General features: G+C 39.2%; 3 protein-coding genes across 6 annotated transcripts in view; 2 read left to right on the plus strand and 1 right to left on the minus strand.

The window, feature by feature from the left end:
* Positions 1-16,235, plus strand: part of LOC123873369 — a 43,075-nt gene that overhangs the window by 15,713 nt on the left and 11,127 nt on the right. For 3 of the 4 annotated variants that reach the window (XM_045918212.1, XM_045918214.1, XM_045918213.1), the window contains exon 4: positions 92-1,795. In XM_045918212.1, the coding sequence (XP_045774168.1) occupies positions 92-929 (838 nt within the window). In that variant the 3' untranslated portion in view covers positions 930-1,795. Of the gene's footprint in view, positions 1-91; positions 1,796-16,235 lie in introns of those variants that run through there. The other variant, XM_045918215.1, reaches the window with a different exon arrangement.
* LOC123873373 lies at positions 4,149-5,194 on the plus strand. The gene has a single exon (XM_045918218.1). The coding sequence runs from the start codon at positions 4,399-4,401 to the stop codon at positions 5,143-5,145; it is 747 nt and encodes a 248-aa protein (XP_045774174.1). The 5' UTR covers positions 4,149-4,398; the 3' UTR covers positions 5,146-5,194.
* Positions 5,392-16,176, minus strand: LOC123873380 (ecdysteroid-regulated 16 kDa protein). The gene is made up of 4 exons (XM_045918226.1): positions 15,984-16,176; positions 8,585-8,698; positions 7,943-8,061; positions 5,392-6,352 (listed from the first exon to the last, which is right to left on the minus strand). Exons 1-4 carry the CDS (start codon positions 16,048-16,050, stop codon positions 6,212-6,214), a joined length of 441 nt encoding a protein of 146 aa, XP_045774182.1. The 5' UTR covers positions 16,051-16,176; the 3' UTR covers positions 5,392-6,211.

The raw sequence follows: 16,235 nt of genomic DNA on the forward strand, positions 1-16,235 counted from the left end.
TTTCGATCTAGAACAATAAATAATAGAATAATTGTTTGCGTTTGTGTAGAGAAGCGTGTAGCAAGTGCCTTCAGAAATGCTTTTATTTCAGGGTCAAGCCAGAATGTCAAGTCAAAGGAGACTCTGTAGATGTAGCATCCATGAAAAAGCGTGCTCGCAACCAAATACCGAATCCTAGCAAATGGGCCTGCAATGTTCGCAAACTGAAACACCAGAGAGGAGAGGCCTATGTGAGCAGACGGGGCAAACTGGTCCCCGAACGACGGGTCAGGAACACTAAAGACTGCCTAAAGTCCTGTAGGTATAAATGCAACGAAAGAATTAATGACGTAGATCGACAACATATATTCAAAGCTTTCTACTCCCTAAACGCAAATGAAAAGAAACATTTTTTACTTAATACAACAGAAAGAAATTATGTTAAACATAACAAACTAATGGATGGTAATCATAAGAGAAAGTATTCTTTCAAGTATTTCTTTCTAGTTAGAGCAGTGAGGTATACGGTATGCAAGAATTTTTACTTAGGCACGCTAGCGATATCTCAGAAGCCTGTATATAATGTCCATTCAGGTAAATCTGAAATGAACTTACCAAAACCTGATGGTAGAGGTTTATCGGAAGCTAGCGCTCATTCTTTACCCACAGAAGTTAAGGACAGGGTTAGAAAACATATAATGTCTTTTCCTACAGTCGATTCGAAACCTATAAAGCAGTTTTCAAGAAAGAAACAGTATTTAGAGTCAAATCTAACAATAAAACAGATGTACAATATGTACGTAACAGATTGTGGCAAGGATGATGAAGTACTTGTCAAGGAATCAATGTACAGAAAGATTTTTAAGCAAGAATTTAATTTGCATTTTAAAAAGGACAAGAATAGCCAAGTGCTTTGTTGTAGGTGTAAAAGTTCTATTAAGAAAAAGTGATCGGCCATTGAATTACAGGTGTAATTTAATTAGTGTTGTAATTTGGTATAGATATTACAACGAAAGCCTGATAGCCCATGGTAGCCTAGTGGTTAACACGCCAGGCTCCTATCAGAAAGGTTGGGGTTCAATTCGGGCATGGACTTTATAACTTTTAGGGAGTTATGTGCTTGATGAAGAAAAACATCATAAGGGAAATTATTCTCAAAGGCGTGTGATGTCTGTCAATGCGCGCTGGGTCAGAGTGGCTGACTATGGCCTAAGCCCCTCTCATTCTAAGAGGAAACTGTCTGTGTTCAGTTGTGAGCCGGTATGGGCATTTGGTCAAAAATACTTTTTTTTAATTGCTTATGATTGAGGTATTACAATGGATTATGTATTGGGTTAATCTGATTTGTAAATAAAGTTTGATTCTAGGCCTAATATTTTAGTTTAAAAAACTGCATGTAAGTGTATAGTAGTTTTTATGAAAGTATCAGTCTAAGGGTGCTTGTATAAAGAACAGTAGCTTGATTCCATAAAACCTGCATCAATCATTATTACAATCGCTACTGTTGTTATTGGCTAAAATGTTATTCTTGTTGCAACAATGCATTTTAACCAATAGTGAGTGAGCGTCAACCAATCAGAGGTGATTGCGACATTGTAGCTGTCATTCTATCGCAATCGAGCCGCAGGTCTCCGGTATAATATACCAATAGGTCGGTGCGGGTTGGTTGCTATCGGTGCGGTCAGTATAGCTCCATATTATCTTATGAGCTCTCACAGGTTAATAGGTATAAGATAACACTAGTGTAAATAAAGAATTTATAACACCCCCGACAAGTGAAGGTTACAGTAACTAGAAAAGAGCTGATAACTTTCAAACGGCTGAACCGATTTTCTTGGATTATAGCTAAGAACACTCTTGATCAAGCCACCTTTCAAACAAAAAAAAAAACTAAATTAAAATTGGTTCATTAGTTTAGGAGCTACGATGCCACAGGCAGATACAAAGATACACACGTCAAACTTATAATACTCCTCTTTTTGGGTTGGAGGTTAAAAAGGCAAAATAGCCTTATGTTGACTCTTACCGAAAAACTGCTTCTGTATACAAGAACCCTATTTGCATTATTATTCTTATTAATGAAGTCTTTAGTATTTCAAATAAAATTTCTTTTATATTGATTATAATTATTGTTTAAGTGTACGTACTAGTCAACAGAAAGATGTATTTTAGATTAAATCTTTGTTTATCTGAGGTCCAAAACTTGGCCGCACATTGGCTACTATAGGTTTTTAAAATTAAGTAGATAGGTTAGTTAGATCAAGATCTATGAGACGAGTATACCTTACTAAATCTAACGGCTGAATTTAGTCTATCTGTAATAAGTATGTGTATAAGTTACTTAGCAACATTGTTCAATAGAGATCATACCATTTTTTGGTTTACTTAACGTGTCTGCTATTGTATAATGCATACATTTTGAGATCTTACTTTGACATGACAGTTGATATATTATGTATAGAACTAAAATGGCAAGTGAGATCTCAAAATGTACGCATTTGTGCGTTTTCTTATACATTTAAAGTATACTTTATAATAGCTGCTCACACTGGCTGCGTAAGCGTAGACGTAGAGCGTACCATTGCGTTATATTACATTACATGGAACACCGCTTGCGTAAAGCGTGGATGTATGCGTAACCCGGTATGTTAGGGGTTTACGCGCGTCACTACGCACGTGTCACGTGCATCGATGTATATGGATAGGCCCTTCGAAGATAAAAAACGCGCTCAAAAAGTCAATAGAATTTGCAAAAGTCTATTGACTTTGTCAATGACGATGACGTAAGATTCAAGCGTATTTTTGCGGACGGAATTGTATGGGAAAGGCTAATCCATATACATCGATGGTCACGTGTAAGTGCTTGGTGTGAATCTGCCTTAAACAGTGAAACTAAAAATATTATAGCCTGTTTAAATGTACGATAACATTTTATTTTTGTACATTTGCATGAAGCATTTATCAAATAAATATTTTTTTAATAAAATGGTCCTTTCGTTTTCATGCCTTGCCCCTACATCAAGGTGTTATCTACTTATCTACTAATTAGAATTTCTATTTTTAGGGTTCCCTGGTATTTCTAGAGAAAAAAGGAACCCATAAAGGACTTCATTGTTTGTCTGTCTGACCAGACATTATGTTTTAGCTAGACTCGTTACTTAAATCACTTGATTCCTCAGTCCAGTATGTTAGGCCCTTGGAATCCAAAATCAGGCCCTTTCATTCCCAAATTACCCCAGTCGGGAATCGAATCCGGGACTCAGACTATCGTGTAATAAGACACTGAGTTAGCGTTTCAAAATTGACTCGAGTTGGACTACACTGCTTAGGCTATAGGTACATACTACGTTTTCCCTCCCTTAACGTAGTACGTGAAAAAAGGGAGGGTAGCGCAACTGGTGGTCGAGTGAGTGAGATGCCATATTCATATAGCTCTACAGTAGCTATAATGCCAGTTGCTTCATTACTATCAGGAGCGCTCGATCCATCTTTAGTTTTGGTTCGTGGTCCTCTACTCTAAGGGACATAATATTTAAGGTGCCCATGCATTTGAACTGAACGCAGCGGAACTGCGCGTCGCGTCAGCGCCCCGCACGATATTCTCTCCAGCCGCGACGCGCGTACGTCACTGCCGCGCGCTGCAGTTCAGTTCGAGTGCGTGGGCATCTTTACTCTATTCTTTGTCTGATAAACTACCATAGACCATACAGGAGCGATCATCTTTCATCCAAGGGAGCGATCAATACTACGACGGTAGCAGTGTTTCCACGTTTAGGGATTTCACCATATTTTAGGGTGAAACGACTAATATTAGGTACGGCTTAGGGCGTTTGTATGTTGATAAGAACTTAGGGTAGAATCGAACTTCATGTTCATAGCCACATTTTTTTATACCCACCAACATTATATTTTGAATTCATATAGATTAGTCAAAAGTAGGCTCTGAAGGGCAGAATTAAAAAGATCCTCATTCTGCACTTTGGCTAATAGAATAGTTTTCTCGTTATGAAGTGTTATTAAAACTAAATAATGATGTCCGCCAACGTTACAAGTAATAATAACTATGTGTTTTAAATCAAGGGATTTTGAATTTTTGGGTGAATTGATATAGAAACTAGGGTAAACCGAAGATCATAAGTAGAAACCCTTGCAGCTCAGCTGACTGTCAGTGTCAGCTGAATGCTGAAAAAAATTATAACCTTTAAAATAGGTTAGGTATTGAAACTTGAAAGCGAAAAGTGAATTAAAGTTGTTACGAAAATATGCGAAAACTAAAACACTAGATCCAAGAGAATATGTTTTACTTGTAATATGAAAACGATGAAACATAACCTGTGTTTGTTGTGATATTTTGTACTTTTACGAATTTCTAAGATTTTTTTGCGTTACTGCGTTACTTTAACTAAGTTATCAGTAAAAATGAGTGTCAGTTATCCAGAATTCTCATCTTTAGAACTCCTTGATCAATATATCAGAAACTATGAAACCGAAAACTGTGTACAACTGTGGAAACGGGACAGTCGAACGATAGAAAAGATGAAAGCTGTATGTCCATTGAAACTAAAGACTTACAACCCAGAATTAAAATATTACAGCATTATTTATGCATGTAAAAAGGGAGGCAGGCTGTTTAAATCTGAAAGTAGTGGATTAAGGAAAACTTCTAGTTATAAGGATAACTGCCCCATGGCCATTAAACTGGCTTTAAACAGCAATGGAACCAAACTTAAAATTGTGCATATGACAGAAAACCACAACCATCCCCTAGATAGACAACTATTTAAAAATATGCCAAAGCAAAGAAAATTAGAAATGGAAGACAAAGTTGAAGCAATAAAAATGTTAAAAGAGAATTGTAACCAAAAACTTGTACAAGCCTATTTACAGGAAAAAACGGGAAAATCCGTAAAACTGAAAGATTTAAAAAACCTGCGGTCTAGTAGCAAACGCTCTCACAAGAAACGCATACTAAATGCTGAGCAAAAATACAAGGTAGCTTTATTCAAATGTAAAAAAATTGCTTCAATCATTTCAAATTTCAGTATGAATGATTTTGAATCCCACTGCAATCAACTGGATGACATTATTGATCTTTGGAGTCAACAAACAGAAGAAGTAATTGTGGAGCATTTAGAAATAGATCAAGAAGAATCTATGATACCATAATATTCTTATAAAAACTCCCATATGACCAAAGTTTTGCAAAGCATGGGTTCAGTACTCTCTAAAGCAGACAAGAACGAGGTAATCTGCACTTGGCCAGTGTGGCCTAAGTCCTTCTCATTCTGGGAGGAGACCCATCCTCAGTAGTGAGCCGGCGGCGGATGGATCATGAGTTATTTCGAACTATTGTATACCTACAGCTATAATTTTGTGTAGGTTGTGGATGTGAAATAAATGAAAGTCATAGTATACATTTTTGATAATTTATACTTAAAATCTATGTGACATACAAATATCTCACTTAACTTTGGTGAACAACTTAGGCAAGACAATCTTTATTCTTTGTTTACACACAGTGAACGTGCACCTTAATCGAGCCTACAATTAGTTTAGTATTAAGCCTGAAACACACACACACCATACAAGCACGTCACATTTGCATCTTCTTCTGGCAATAATTAAGGTTAACTGGATTTTGTTCACTGCTGCCCTAAACACTGACCATCTACTCATGTTGTATTTGAACCACTGGCGAAGGTTCTTAAGCCAGGATGTTCTTCTACAGCCAGGTCTACATTTGCCTTTTATCTTGCCCTGTATTATAAGCTGTAGCAAGTCATATTTTGAGTTGAGCATTATATGGCCCAGACATTCGAGCTTTCTCCTTTCCTCCATTCTCTGCGCTCATACAGGTGTATATTTTGTTAGACTGGTTTTTTTTTTCACATTGATCGATCGTCATTGCTGGCGATCCAAACCCTAAGTAGTTAGTGCTAGCCTGTCGGCATTCTCCGGCCAGGTTTGAACCTGCGTCTCCCGCGGTATCTATTAATTTATTTAGAAATTTGTAGGTACGCAAAAACACTATCATAAAAATTATAAATCATACGGCAATGTATATGAGTAGGTACAAGGAGTATTTTAACGTACTTTTTGTATGATAAGTCGAAGTTATTGGACCCGTGCGGTCATACGACTTTTAGGACAGCGTTGTGCACAGTTCCGTCACGCCTTATGTGTGTGTGGGGCTTTATACTAGTTAACTTAAACCACTAATTAAGCGCTAATTCTAGTGAATTCTAGCGGGTATTAGCACGCAGACCAGGTCTTCGTCTTCGCCGTTCTGCAGTTCCCATTTGACGTCCACCTTCACTTTAGGATACGACTTGAGGATGGGGAATGTTGCCTTGTAGCTTGATTTGGTTCCAGCCTGAAAAAAGGGTACTTAAATGACAAAGTGAACATCGGTTTAGTGGAAATCGTATTCGGATTGGTCACGAAATGGACATGAAAAACTTAGTTTCTATTGCTAAAAGTTGATCGATTAAACAAGAGAAATAAAAAGCCTATTACGGACTTTTTTACGCTTTTCTAGGTACATCATTGTTTTTCTTTCTATTATAATAGGTAGGTACTAGATGATGCCCGCGACTTCATCCGCGAGGATTTAGGATTTTAAAAATCCTGTGCATACAATTTGATTTTCCGGGATAAAAAGTTTCATGTCAATTTTCGCGACTACCTCTGAATCAAATTTCATATAAATCGATTAAAGGGTATCCCGAGGGAACTGCAAAGACCTAGAACCCTTCTGTCAAGATGGACAGACTATTTCAGGGCGGCGCGGCGGGAAGAAGCTAGGTGAGGAAGCCTGAGCACCGGGCTGGGGCACGGGCACGTACATGATAACCTCTGCACCTTCTCCAGGCGCATTATGTCCATAGGCCATAGATATAATCTGGGACTAGAGGTGGGTATACCTTGATGGGGCAAGTGAGTCCACAGTCCTTGCAGGCGTCGGGCTGCGGCAGAGGGAAAGGCACGGGCAGGTTCATGATGACTCCGTGCACCATTATGTCCATAGGCCATAGATATAATCTGGGACTAGAGGTGGGTATACCTTGATGGGGCAAGTGAGTCCACAGTCCTTGCAGGCGTCGGGCTGCGGCAGAGGGAAAGGCACGGGCAGGTTCATGATGACTCCGTGCACCACCGTCTCCAGGCGCATTATGTCCATAGGCCATAGATATAATCTGGGACTAGAGGTGGGTATACCTTGATGGGGCAAGTGAGTCCACAGTCCTTGCAGGCGTCGGGCTGCGGCAGAGGGAAAGGCACGGGCAGGTTCATGATGACTCCGTGCACCACCGTCTCCAGGCGCATTATGTCCATAGGCCATAGATATAATCTGGGACTAGAGGTGGGTATACCTTGATGGGGCAAGTGAGTCCACAGTCCTTGCAGGCGTCGGGCTGCGGCAGAGGGAAAGGCACGGGCAGGTTCATGATGACTCCGTGCACCATTATGTCCATAGGCCATAGATATAATCTGGGACTAGAGGTGGGTATACCTTGATGGGGCAAGTGAGTCCACAGTCCTTGCAGGCGTCGGGCTGCGGCAGAGGGAAAGGCACGGGCAGGTTCATGATGACTCCGTGCACCACCGTCTCCAGGCGCATTATGTCCATAGGCCATAGATATAATCTGGGACTAGAGGTGGGTATACCTTGATGGGGCAAGTGAGTCCACAGTCCTTGCAGGCGTCGGGCTGCGGCAGAGGGAAAGGCACGGGCAGGTTCATGATGACTCCGTGCACCATTATGTCCATAGGCCATAGATATAATCTGGGACTAGAGGTGGGTATACCTTGATGGGGCAAGTGAGTCCACAGTCCTTGCAGGCGTCGGGCTGCGGCAGAGGGAAAGGCACGGGCAGGTTCATGATGACTCCGTGCACCACCGTCTCCAGGCGCATTACGTCCATAGGCCATAGATATAATCTGGGACTAGAGGTGGGTATACCTTGATGGGGCAAGTGAGTCCACAGTCCTTGCAGGCGTCGGGCTGCGGCAGAGGGAAGGGCACGGGCAGGTTCATGATGACTCCGTGCACCACCGTCTCCAGGCTTTTTATGTCCACCGCTGGAAGTAAAAAACATGTTCTAAATGAAATAGGTACAGCTTTTTCACTTTACTAGCTCAAAAAGGCCGCCTTTGCTGTCTAAAACCAGTGAGCAAAAGTCGTTTTCGTTCACTCAGTGAGAAAAAGTGTTGTCTCAAGAGAAGTTCAACACTTTTTCTCACTGAGTGAGCAATAACGATTTTTCCTGACTGATTTTAGACAGCAAAGGCGCCCTTTTTGAGCTAGTGAGGTGAAAAATATGTAATTTAGTTGTACCTGATTAGCTGTTATGGAAAATTTTAAAAAATATACGTAGACTTGTGCTATACCTACAATCGATCTTTTATCCGCGTTGTTTGATGTTGTCGATCTCTGTCGTTGTCCAAAGAATTTGAGGATTCATAGCTGTATAAGCAACGAAAGCCTTTGATTCTTTTTGAATTCTTTGAGTAGACATTTGTTCGAGGTTCGTTTATATGCCACTGAGATAGGTATGGTATAGGCTTGCAGAACCTTGGAACATACAAGGGTAAATAAACTTACAAGGAGTGAAGTCAACGCTGATGGTGACATTGGAGTTCCTCTTCAGCACACACTCTTTGGCGTCTTCCAAGCACCCGCTGACCCCTACGCTTTGCACGCTCGATAATTTCGAACCTGGAAGTAAAAAAGTCGTATTTCATTTCATTTCGTCCCCGTATAACTTCATTTCTCCTCTCTACACCAGCTATCAATGTATAGGTCGTAGATACATAAATCCATTGCCTACCCTAGTTGAAATAGCTTGGTGCTCATATTTAGGATTTCGTACCCGAATGCTGCAAACGGGACTCTATTACTAAGACTCCGCTGGCCGTCTGTCCGTCCGTCAGTCAGTGGACTGTATCTCGTGAACCATAATAGGTAGAGACCTGAAATTTTCACATAATGTGCATTTCTACTGCCGCTATCACAACAAATACTAAAAATTTAAAAATTGCAGCCATGAAAATTTGAAAAAAAATTAAAGTGTCATTTCTTATAGTTCTTATACGATAGTATAGGTACGGAACCCTTCATGTGAAAGTCCGACTCGCACTTGACTTTATTTTACCTAATGTAGTGTTCTTATTTGGTAATTCTACTAAGTACATACCTACTTAGTAACATCATCATTTGATTCACGCGGGGTCATTGTTGACTTGGTGCAATTACTGAAATACGACATTGTTGTAATGTGCAAGCTAAATTCGTTCCTAATCACAATAAGTTTAAGTTATTTTTCACTATGGCACATTTCGCGACCTGAGCTACCTGTAGAGTCGATACATCGCACTGTAATATTGCGATGGTATTTGCATTGTATAATTCGCGGCTCTACTCATGTGATTCGTGGCATCGTACCGGAATGATCGTTGCTATAGTAACATAGCTAAAAATAAAAAATAAAATATAAAAGACTTTAAATTTGGTAAATAAACATTTTTCATTTCCATTTTCATAGCCAGCGTCAAGTCTCCCACCAAACCTGGGCCAATTTAAAAATAACTCTCAAAGTGACTGCTGGGTATCGAAGCCGGAGCCTTCCCCTTACAAGATAACAGAGCTAGCTATTGTATGTAGGTAGTGTACCTAATAAAAAAACCGGCCAAGTGCGAGTCAGACTCGCGCACCACGGGTTCCATACTCGGGTAATTTTTCCGACATTTTGCACGACAAATCAAAAACTATTATGCATAAAAATAAATAAAAATCTGTTTTAGAATGTTCAGGTAAAGCCCTGTTTTTTCATTCGGACGTAACTGTAAGTGAGGCATGTGCTCTTGTTGTAAAAGTTAGAAAATTGCCTCATTGGTCACCGTTCCAGAAAACCATTTTGTTTAGTTCGGAGGTCTAAAAAAGTTTGATTAGATACGGCATATTACCTATACATATAAAAAATAGAGAAAATATGATTATGTAAGTACGTTCGCCATAAAAGTTGAATGTTTGTAAAGTTAGATCAACAAAGTTAGCTTATTAACTCCAGTGGCGGTCACACCAACTAATGGGTAAAGTTGGACTACATGAATAGTTAGCATAAATTAATGATTTTCACACTACATAGTAGCTGTATGTGCTGTAAGTATTTCATTAATTATCATTGAGCATTGAGTCATAATTTTCCAATTCTTATTTTTATTTAAAGGTTTCCTTGCGATTCGAACATATTAAGTAGTACATAGTTAGATACTTAGTAACTATAAATAATAGAATGCACAACTATTTAAATAATTCAAAAATCATTAAAAACTCGATGTACCTAACACTGCATACAAATTCCGTATTTACAAAAGCGATCGTAAAATAAAGATTCCATAGACTCTCTAGATAATATGGCGAAATACAAAACAAATGGAATTTTAATATTTATTAACAACTATTCTATGAGTATTTCTTTTGGTGCTGTTTCCAAATAGCACCAAAAGTTTCGGTGCAAATCATTGCAGTCCTGCCCAATTAGCACACATAGTTATTCATTTAAGCAAAAGTACCTACTTCTTACCTAGGTACCTAATACCTATATATCTATTTAAAGCATATAATTACATATTAAAACATGTATGCCTAAGTCCTAGGTAGGTACATGGAACTAGGCATCAGCTTAGGATATATGTATAGGAACTATAGGTGGGTACATAGCATAACTACCAGCCTACCAGCATATTATTTTAATATTAATTACAAAAACCTACCTAAAGCTAATTATTTTTATCTGCAAAAGCGGTCTACGTAAAATCAAGTACCTACCTACCTACAATTAAGTAGGTATTATTTACCTACTTACCTACCTATAAAAAGTCATCACAAAATAAGTCATTAGTCATTACCAATTGATGATTTCCGCAGTACTTAGTAATATTTGTTTTGTTGACGATATAATGTTATTGTACAAGTAGGTATGTTATTTATTGTACCTACCTACCTATTTAGTATTTACTAAGGTTTAGGTACCTACTTACATAAATAGGACAGCGGATATTACAGTACATTTATTTTTATAACCAAAAAGTCATTTTGTAAATAAATAATTTAACTGACATCGTCATTTAAAGCTACTTTAGCGGGCTTATCTAAATAGGTACATAATATAAAAGGAAAAGTTGACTGACTGACTGACTGAATTATCAACGCATAAGTCAAACTACTAGACGGATCGGCCTGTTTGGCATGCAGATAGCTATTATGTTGTTGACATCCACTAAGAAAGAATTTTTGAAAATTCAACCCCTAAGGGGGTAAAATAGGGGTTTGAAGTTTGTATAGTCCATACGGATGAATCGGCAATAAGCTAGTTATATTCTATAACTACTTTTTTTTATATATTTCCATTGTACAGACACCACTTTTCTACAATTTTGTTATATGTATAGATAGGTACTTACCTATTTTATTATTACATATCTACCACAAACCATGTATAAACAATGTATAGGTAGGAATACATACATAATTATTATAAAGGATAACATTATCGGTTAAATATTAATCATATAGGTGGCTTTGTTAATAGTTTTGTTGAACTGATTTGTTCATTGACATAGCCCCACCTAAGTACCTCCTAACACCTAGTTTTAGTTATTGATTTTCAGAAATGAGGAGATCCGTAGGAGAACCAGAGGAACCGACACGGCTAAACGGGTTGCGAAGCTGAAGTGGCAATGGGCAGGGCATATAGTTCGATAACACAATAAATGTTAGGCTCCCAAGGTCAAAGGTAGGAACGGCGACCTCGCACCGGAAAGCGAAGCATTGGAACTCGGGAGACCCTGCAATAGGTGAACCGACGATATCAAAAGAGCTGTAGGAAGCCGCTGGATTCAGGCGGCGCAAGACAAGATGCAAGTAGAGCCTCAATAGCTCAACGGTGAAAGAGCGACTGAATTCTGAAAGGTCGGTGGTTCAAACCCCACCCGTTGCACTATTGTCGTACCCACTCCTAGCACAAGCTTTACGCTTATTTGGAGGGGAAAGAGGAATATTAGTCATGAATAGCATGACTAATCCATACTTCCATACTAATACTGATATTGCATTATAAATGCAAAAGTGTGCCTGCCTGTCTGTCTGCTAGTTTTTCAGGGCCCAACAGTTTAACTGACTTTGACAGGTACAGAGTTAGCTTACATCCCGGGGTAGGACATAGGCTACTTTTTATCCCAGAAAATCAAAGAGTTCCGACGGGAAATTTAAGAACCTTAACCCACGCGGACGAAGTCGCGGGCATCCTCTAGTATTCTATAAAAAGAAAAAAAGACTGACATGTGGAAGTCCCTAAAAGAGACCTATGTTCAGCTGCAAATGTGTCATCTATAGATTGATGTTGACGACGAGGACGGCGAATAAAGGTAGGCATTTCCTGTAAAAGACGGGTTGATAAAAGTTGATACAAAAGCCATAGCAATCACCGATATCATCACGCGTCAACTATGACGGTCAAATGACGTGTAGGAATGAATAACAATGGCCACGAGCCACTGTGGCACGTGCAAGCGTAACTTGAGACGATCCTACTCATTAAGTGTGAAGAAAGATCTAGCAGAACCCGCGAGCGTATAAAAAAACAGGCACCGAAGGGTAGAAGTGAAGTTTCTAGACATTTTTTGGTGAAAACCGATTCGGGTCAGTCTAGTCCAGTCAGTCAGTAAATAGGAATAAGTAAGACCTAGCGCGTACCACGGGCCGTACGCTTTTCCCCGCAAAATCTGTCAACTATAGAACTACATAGAAGCGCGGGCACTCCGGAATTAATTCCGCACGGGATTCTTTTCATCTAAATTCTTTACGGATTTGAATGTCTCGGAGAATGTTGTATGCAGACGTTACCTACTTTGCGAATATCCATCATACAAGGAATCTGATCTCTAATCCGCTGAAAAAGGCAAATCTGTATGGTGCAATATACAGCATGCGGCATGTACCGCCCGCCCTCCCACACCGCTAAGTATGCAGGAAAAGCCAGCCACCAAGCAAGCCCCAAGTACCACGCAACACCACACAAATGCACCAAAATACACTCGACGCACGTTTCGCTCCGACACCGGAGCATCCTCAAGAGATGTAGACCTTACAATGCACGTGCTTTATTTAATACCCCAAGGGTGCGTCTACTGCGCCCTCAGCTCGGGACACTCAGAGGGACGCGCGGATAACACTCTTTTTTTTTTTTTATTCACTACTAGCTGATACCCGCGACTTCATTCGCGTGGATGTAGGTTTTTTGAAATTCCCGTGGGAACTCTTTTCCCGATTTTCCGGGATAAAAAGTAGCCTATGTGCTAATCCAGGGTATAATCTATCTCCATTCTAAATTTCAGCCCAATCCATCCAGTAGTTTTTGCGTGAAGGAGTAACAAACCTACACACACACACACACACACACACACACACACACACACACATACAAACTTTCGCCTTTATAATATTAGTGTGATAGGTAAGCGCTTGACCACAATCACACCTGATGGAAAGTGATGATGTGGTCTAAGATGGGACGCGTTTACCTAGAAGGTGCCTATTCACTCTTGTTTTAAAGATACCCGGATTGTAATTGGTAGGAAACACAGATCGCGGAAGAGTATTCCAAACCTTAGCCATGCGTATGAGGAATGAAGACGCAAAACGTTTCGTGCGTGTAGATGGAATGTCAACGACATAAGGATGGAAACTCGCCCGACGTCTTGCGGTTCGATGGTAAAATGGTAAAGTTCGAACAGTTCCTGTGCACACTCTCCGAAATATATCCTATAAAACTCCCTCCCTGCCAAATCAATTAGCCATGGCTAACTATATCCCATGATGAGAAATTATTGTTAACCATGTTACCAGGGTACACCGGCCCAAACACTGCTGTTACCCGCAACACTTAGGCACACGGGCAGGTTACCTGGCTAAATCAAATAGGTACAAAATATCATAATCATTCATCAACAAGTGTTAATTAAAAATTTATAACACCCCCGACAAGTGAAGGTTACAGTAACAAGAAAAGAGCTGATAACTTTCAAACGGCTGAACCGATTTTCTTGGATTATAGCTAAGAACACTCTCGATCAAGCCACCTTTCAAACAAAAAAAACTAAATTAAAATCGGTTCATTAGTTTAGGAGCTACGATGCCACAGACAGATACACAGATACACCGATACACAGATACACACGTCAAACTTATAACACCCCTCTTTTTGGGTCGGGGGTTAAAAACGTTAGTTCAATTATGAAAACAAACAAAATAGGAAGATACATACTAGTAGAGTAACCTTAAATAGACTGGGTAGGTAGGTAAGTGATAGTCATTATAATAATAATATGTGCGTATTGTAATAAAGGAATTCTCTTTTGTAAGCGGGTAGATGACCGAATGGCCGTCACAAGTGACCCTTGAGCTCATGACGTGATGATAAAAGGTCGTATCTACTTGGTAACTCAAAGCCGTCATTTCGCAAAACCTATTTTCAATGCAACGTCATCCCTTGCTATACATATGTATAGTACCCTCACACATCCCTGATTTCGCAAGTTTTTATGACACGGGCTGTCTTAGGCGGCCATACGCTTGACCACAATCGCATCTAATGGAAAGTGACGATATGGCCTAACCTTGACCACAATCACACCTGATATGTGCGAGTCACTTTCCATCAGGTGTGATTGTGGTCAAGCGTATGCGTATAGAGAATTTAAAAAACGCTTCCTGTCTACCTTTCCAGATGTTAATTATGTTGTGAAGCAGTTCTTTTCTTGTTGTTACGCATCACATCACAAAATATTCTGTTTTCCTCTTCTTAACTAGTACTCTTATAACTATCTCTGTAACCTTCTTCATTTTCTGTAATTAGTAATTAATTACAGTTTTGTTCGGTACGCGGTCTGTGCATGAAATTCTTATTAGCATACAGTTTCTTAGACAATGACTTATCAGCCTCGCGATAAAGAAGTAGAGAAAAGACAGCACCGCGCTATGCATGTTCGAAGAGAAAAGCATATATAAATATATGCGTATGAATACCTATGCAATAAATAATATTGATTGATTGATTGAAAAATGGTTGGTCACAAATCCACAATCATCGATTTATTAAATTGACGGTCACGATTCAGAAAGTACTTAGGTACTTTGTGCACTATATTTACCATTTTTTTCCTTCTCGATTAAGGAAAATAGGTGGATACAAATATTAGAATCAGTTCTTTCTTATTGTGTTTTTAGGATTCCGTACCCAAAGGTTGGAGCCCTATTAATGTCACTCTGCTGTCTGTATAACCGTCCGCGTGTCATACTTGTAGGTCTTAAGCTCGTAGACGAAAAGACATACAAATTTGAAATTTTGGTAGGTATTTGGTGTAGAACGTTGATCCAAAGGCCAAAACCAAATATTGAATTAGAAATGTTAATTTTTCTGGTATACATGAAAAACGAGCTGAAAAAAGAAAATTTTCTTACACTACCATGTGGGGTATCATCGATTAGAACTCATTGAGTAGAATACGAATATATTTTTAATTCTTTTTCAACTTAAAAATAATGAAATTTAAATAATTTTTGTGATGGTTTTCCTCAAAAACTAAACCAGTTAGAAATATGAAATTTCGGTATATTATGTACCACATACTGTATTTAAACAATAAAGACTGAAAACAACCATTTATAAAATAGTTTTTATGCTGTGACCAAAACAAACGAACATTTTTTGTATTTTTCTTTCACGATCACGATCTTTTTTATTGCGATGTTGCGGCTCGAAAAAGAAAAAAATATTTCATACATCCGAAATATGATGTTCATAATTATGTACCTACGGAACCCAAAAAGAGCGAGGTCCGACTCGCACTTGACCGGTTTTTTAACTACTTTTACTGTTCTGAAAGGCTCTTTGAGTTATAAAGTAGAGCATAGATTTTAAAAAAAATTACATGTTACATACCGCAATCTGTGTAGAATTTAGCCTGCGCACTGGCCACCAACACTGCAATAGTGATTTGGAACAACATGTTTATTTTGTTTGTTATTGTTAAATAAACTATCGCGCGCTAACGTATAATCGACTCGCGCGTCGGCGGCAGACTAAACTAAACTAAACTAACCGTAACGGCCACTGCCACTGGGATGGGCTGTGTGCTGCGACCTTTATTATATGTATTGTTTTAATGCGCGCGCGCAGGTCAAAGAGTAAATT

Source organism: Maniola jurtina, chromosome 16, assembly GCF_905333055.1.
Source record: "Maniola jurtina chromosome 16, ilManJurt1.1, whole genome shotgun sequence".
In the NCBI taxonomy this organism is placed as follows: Eukaryota; Metazoa; Arthropoda; class Insecta; order Lepidoptera; family Nymphalidae; genus Maniola; species Maniola jurtina.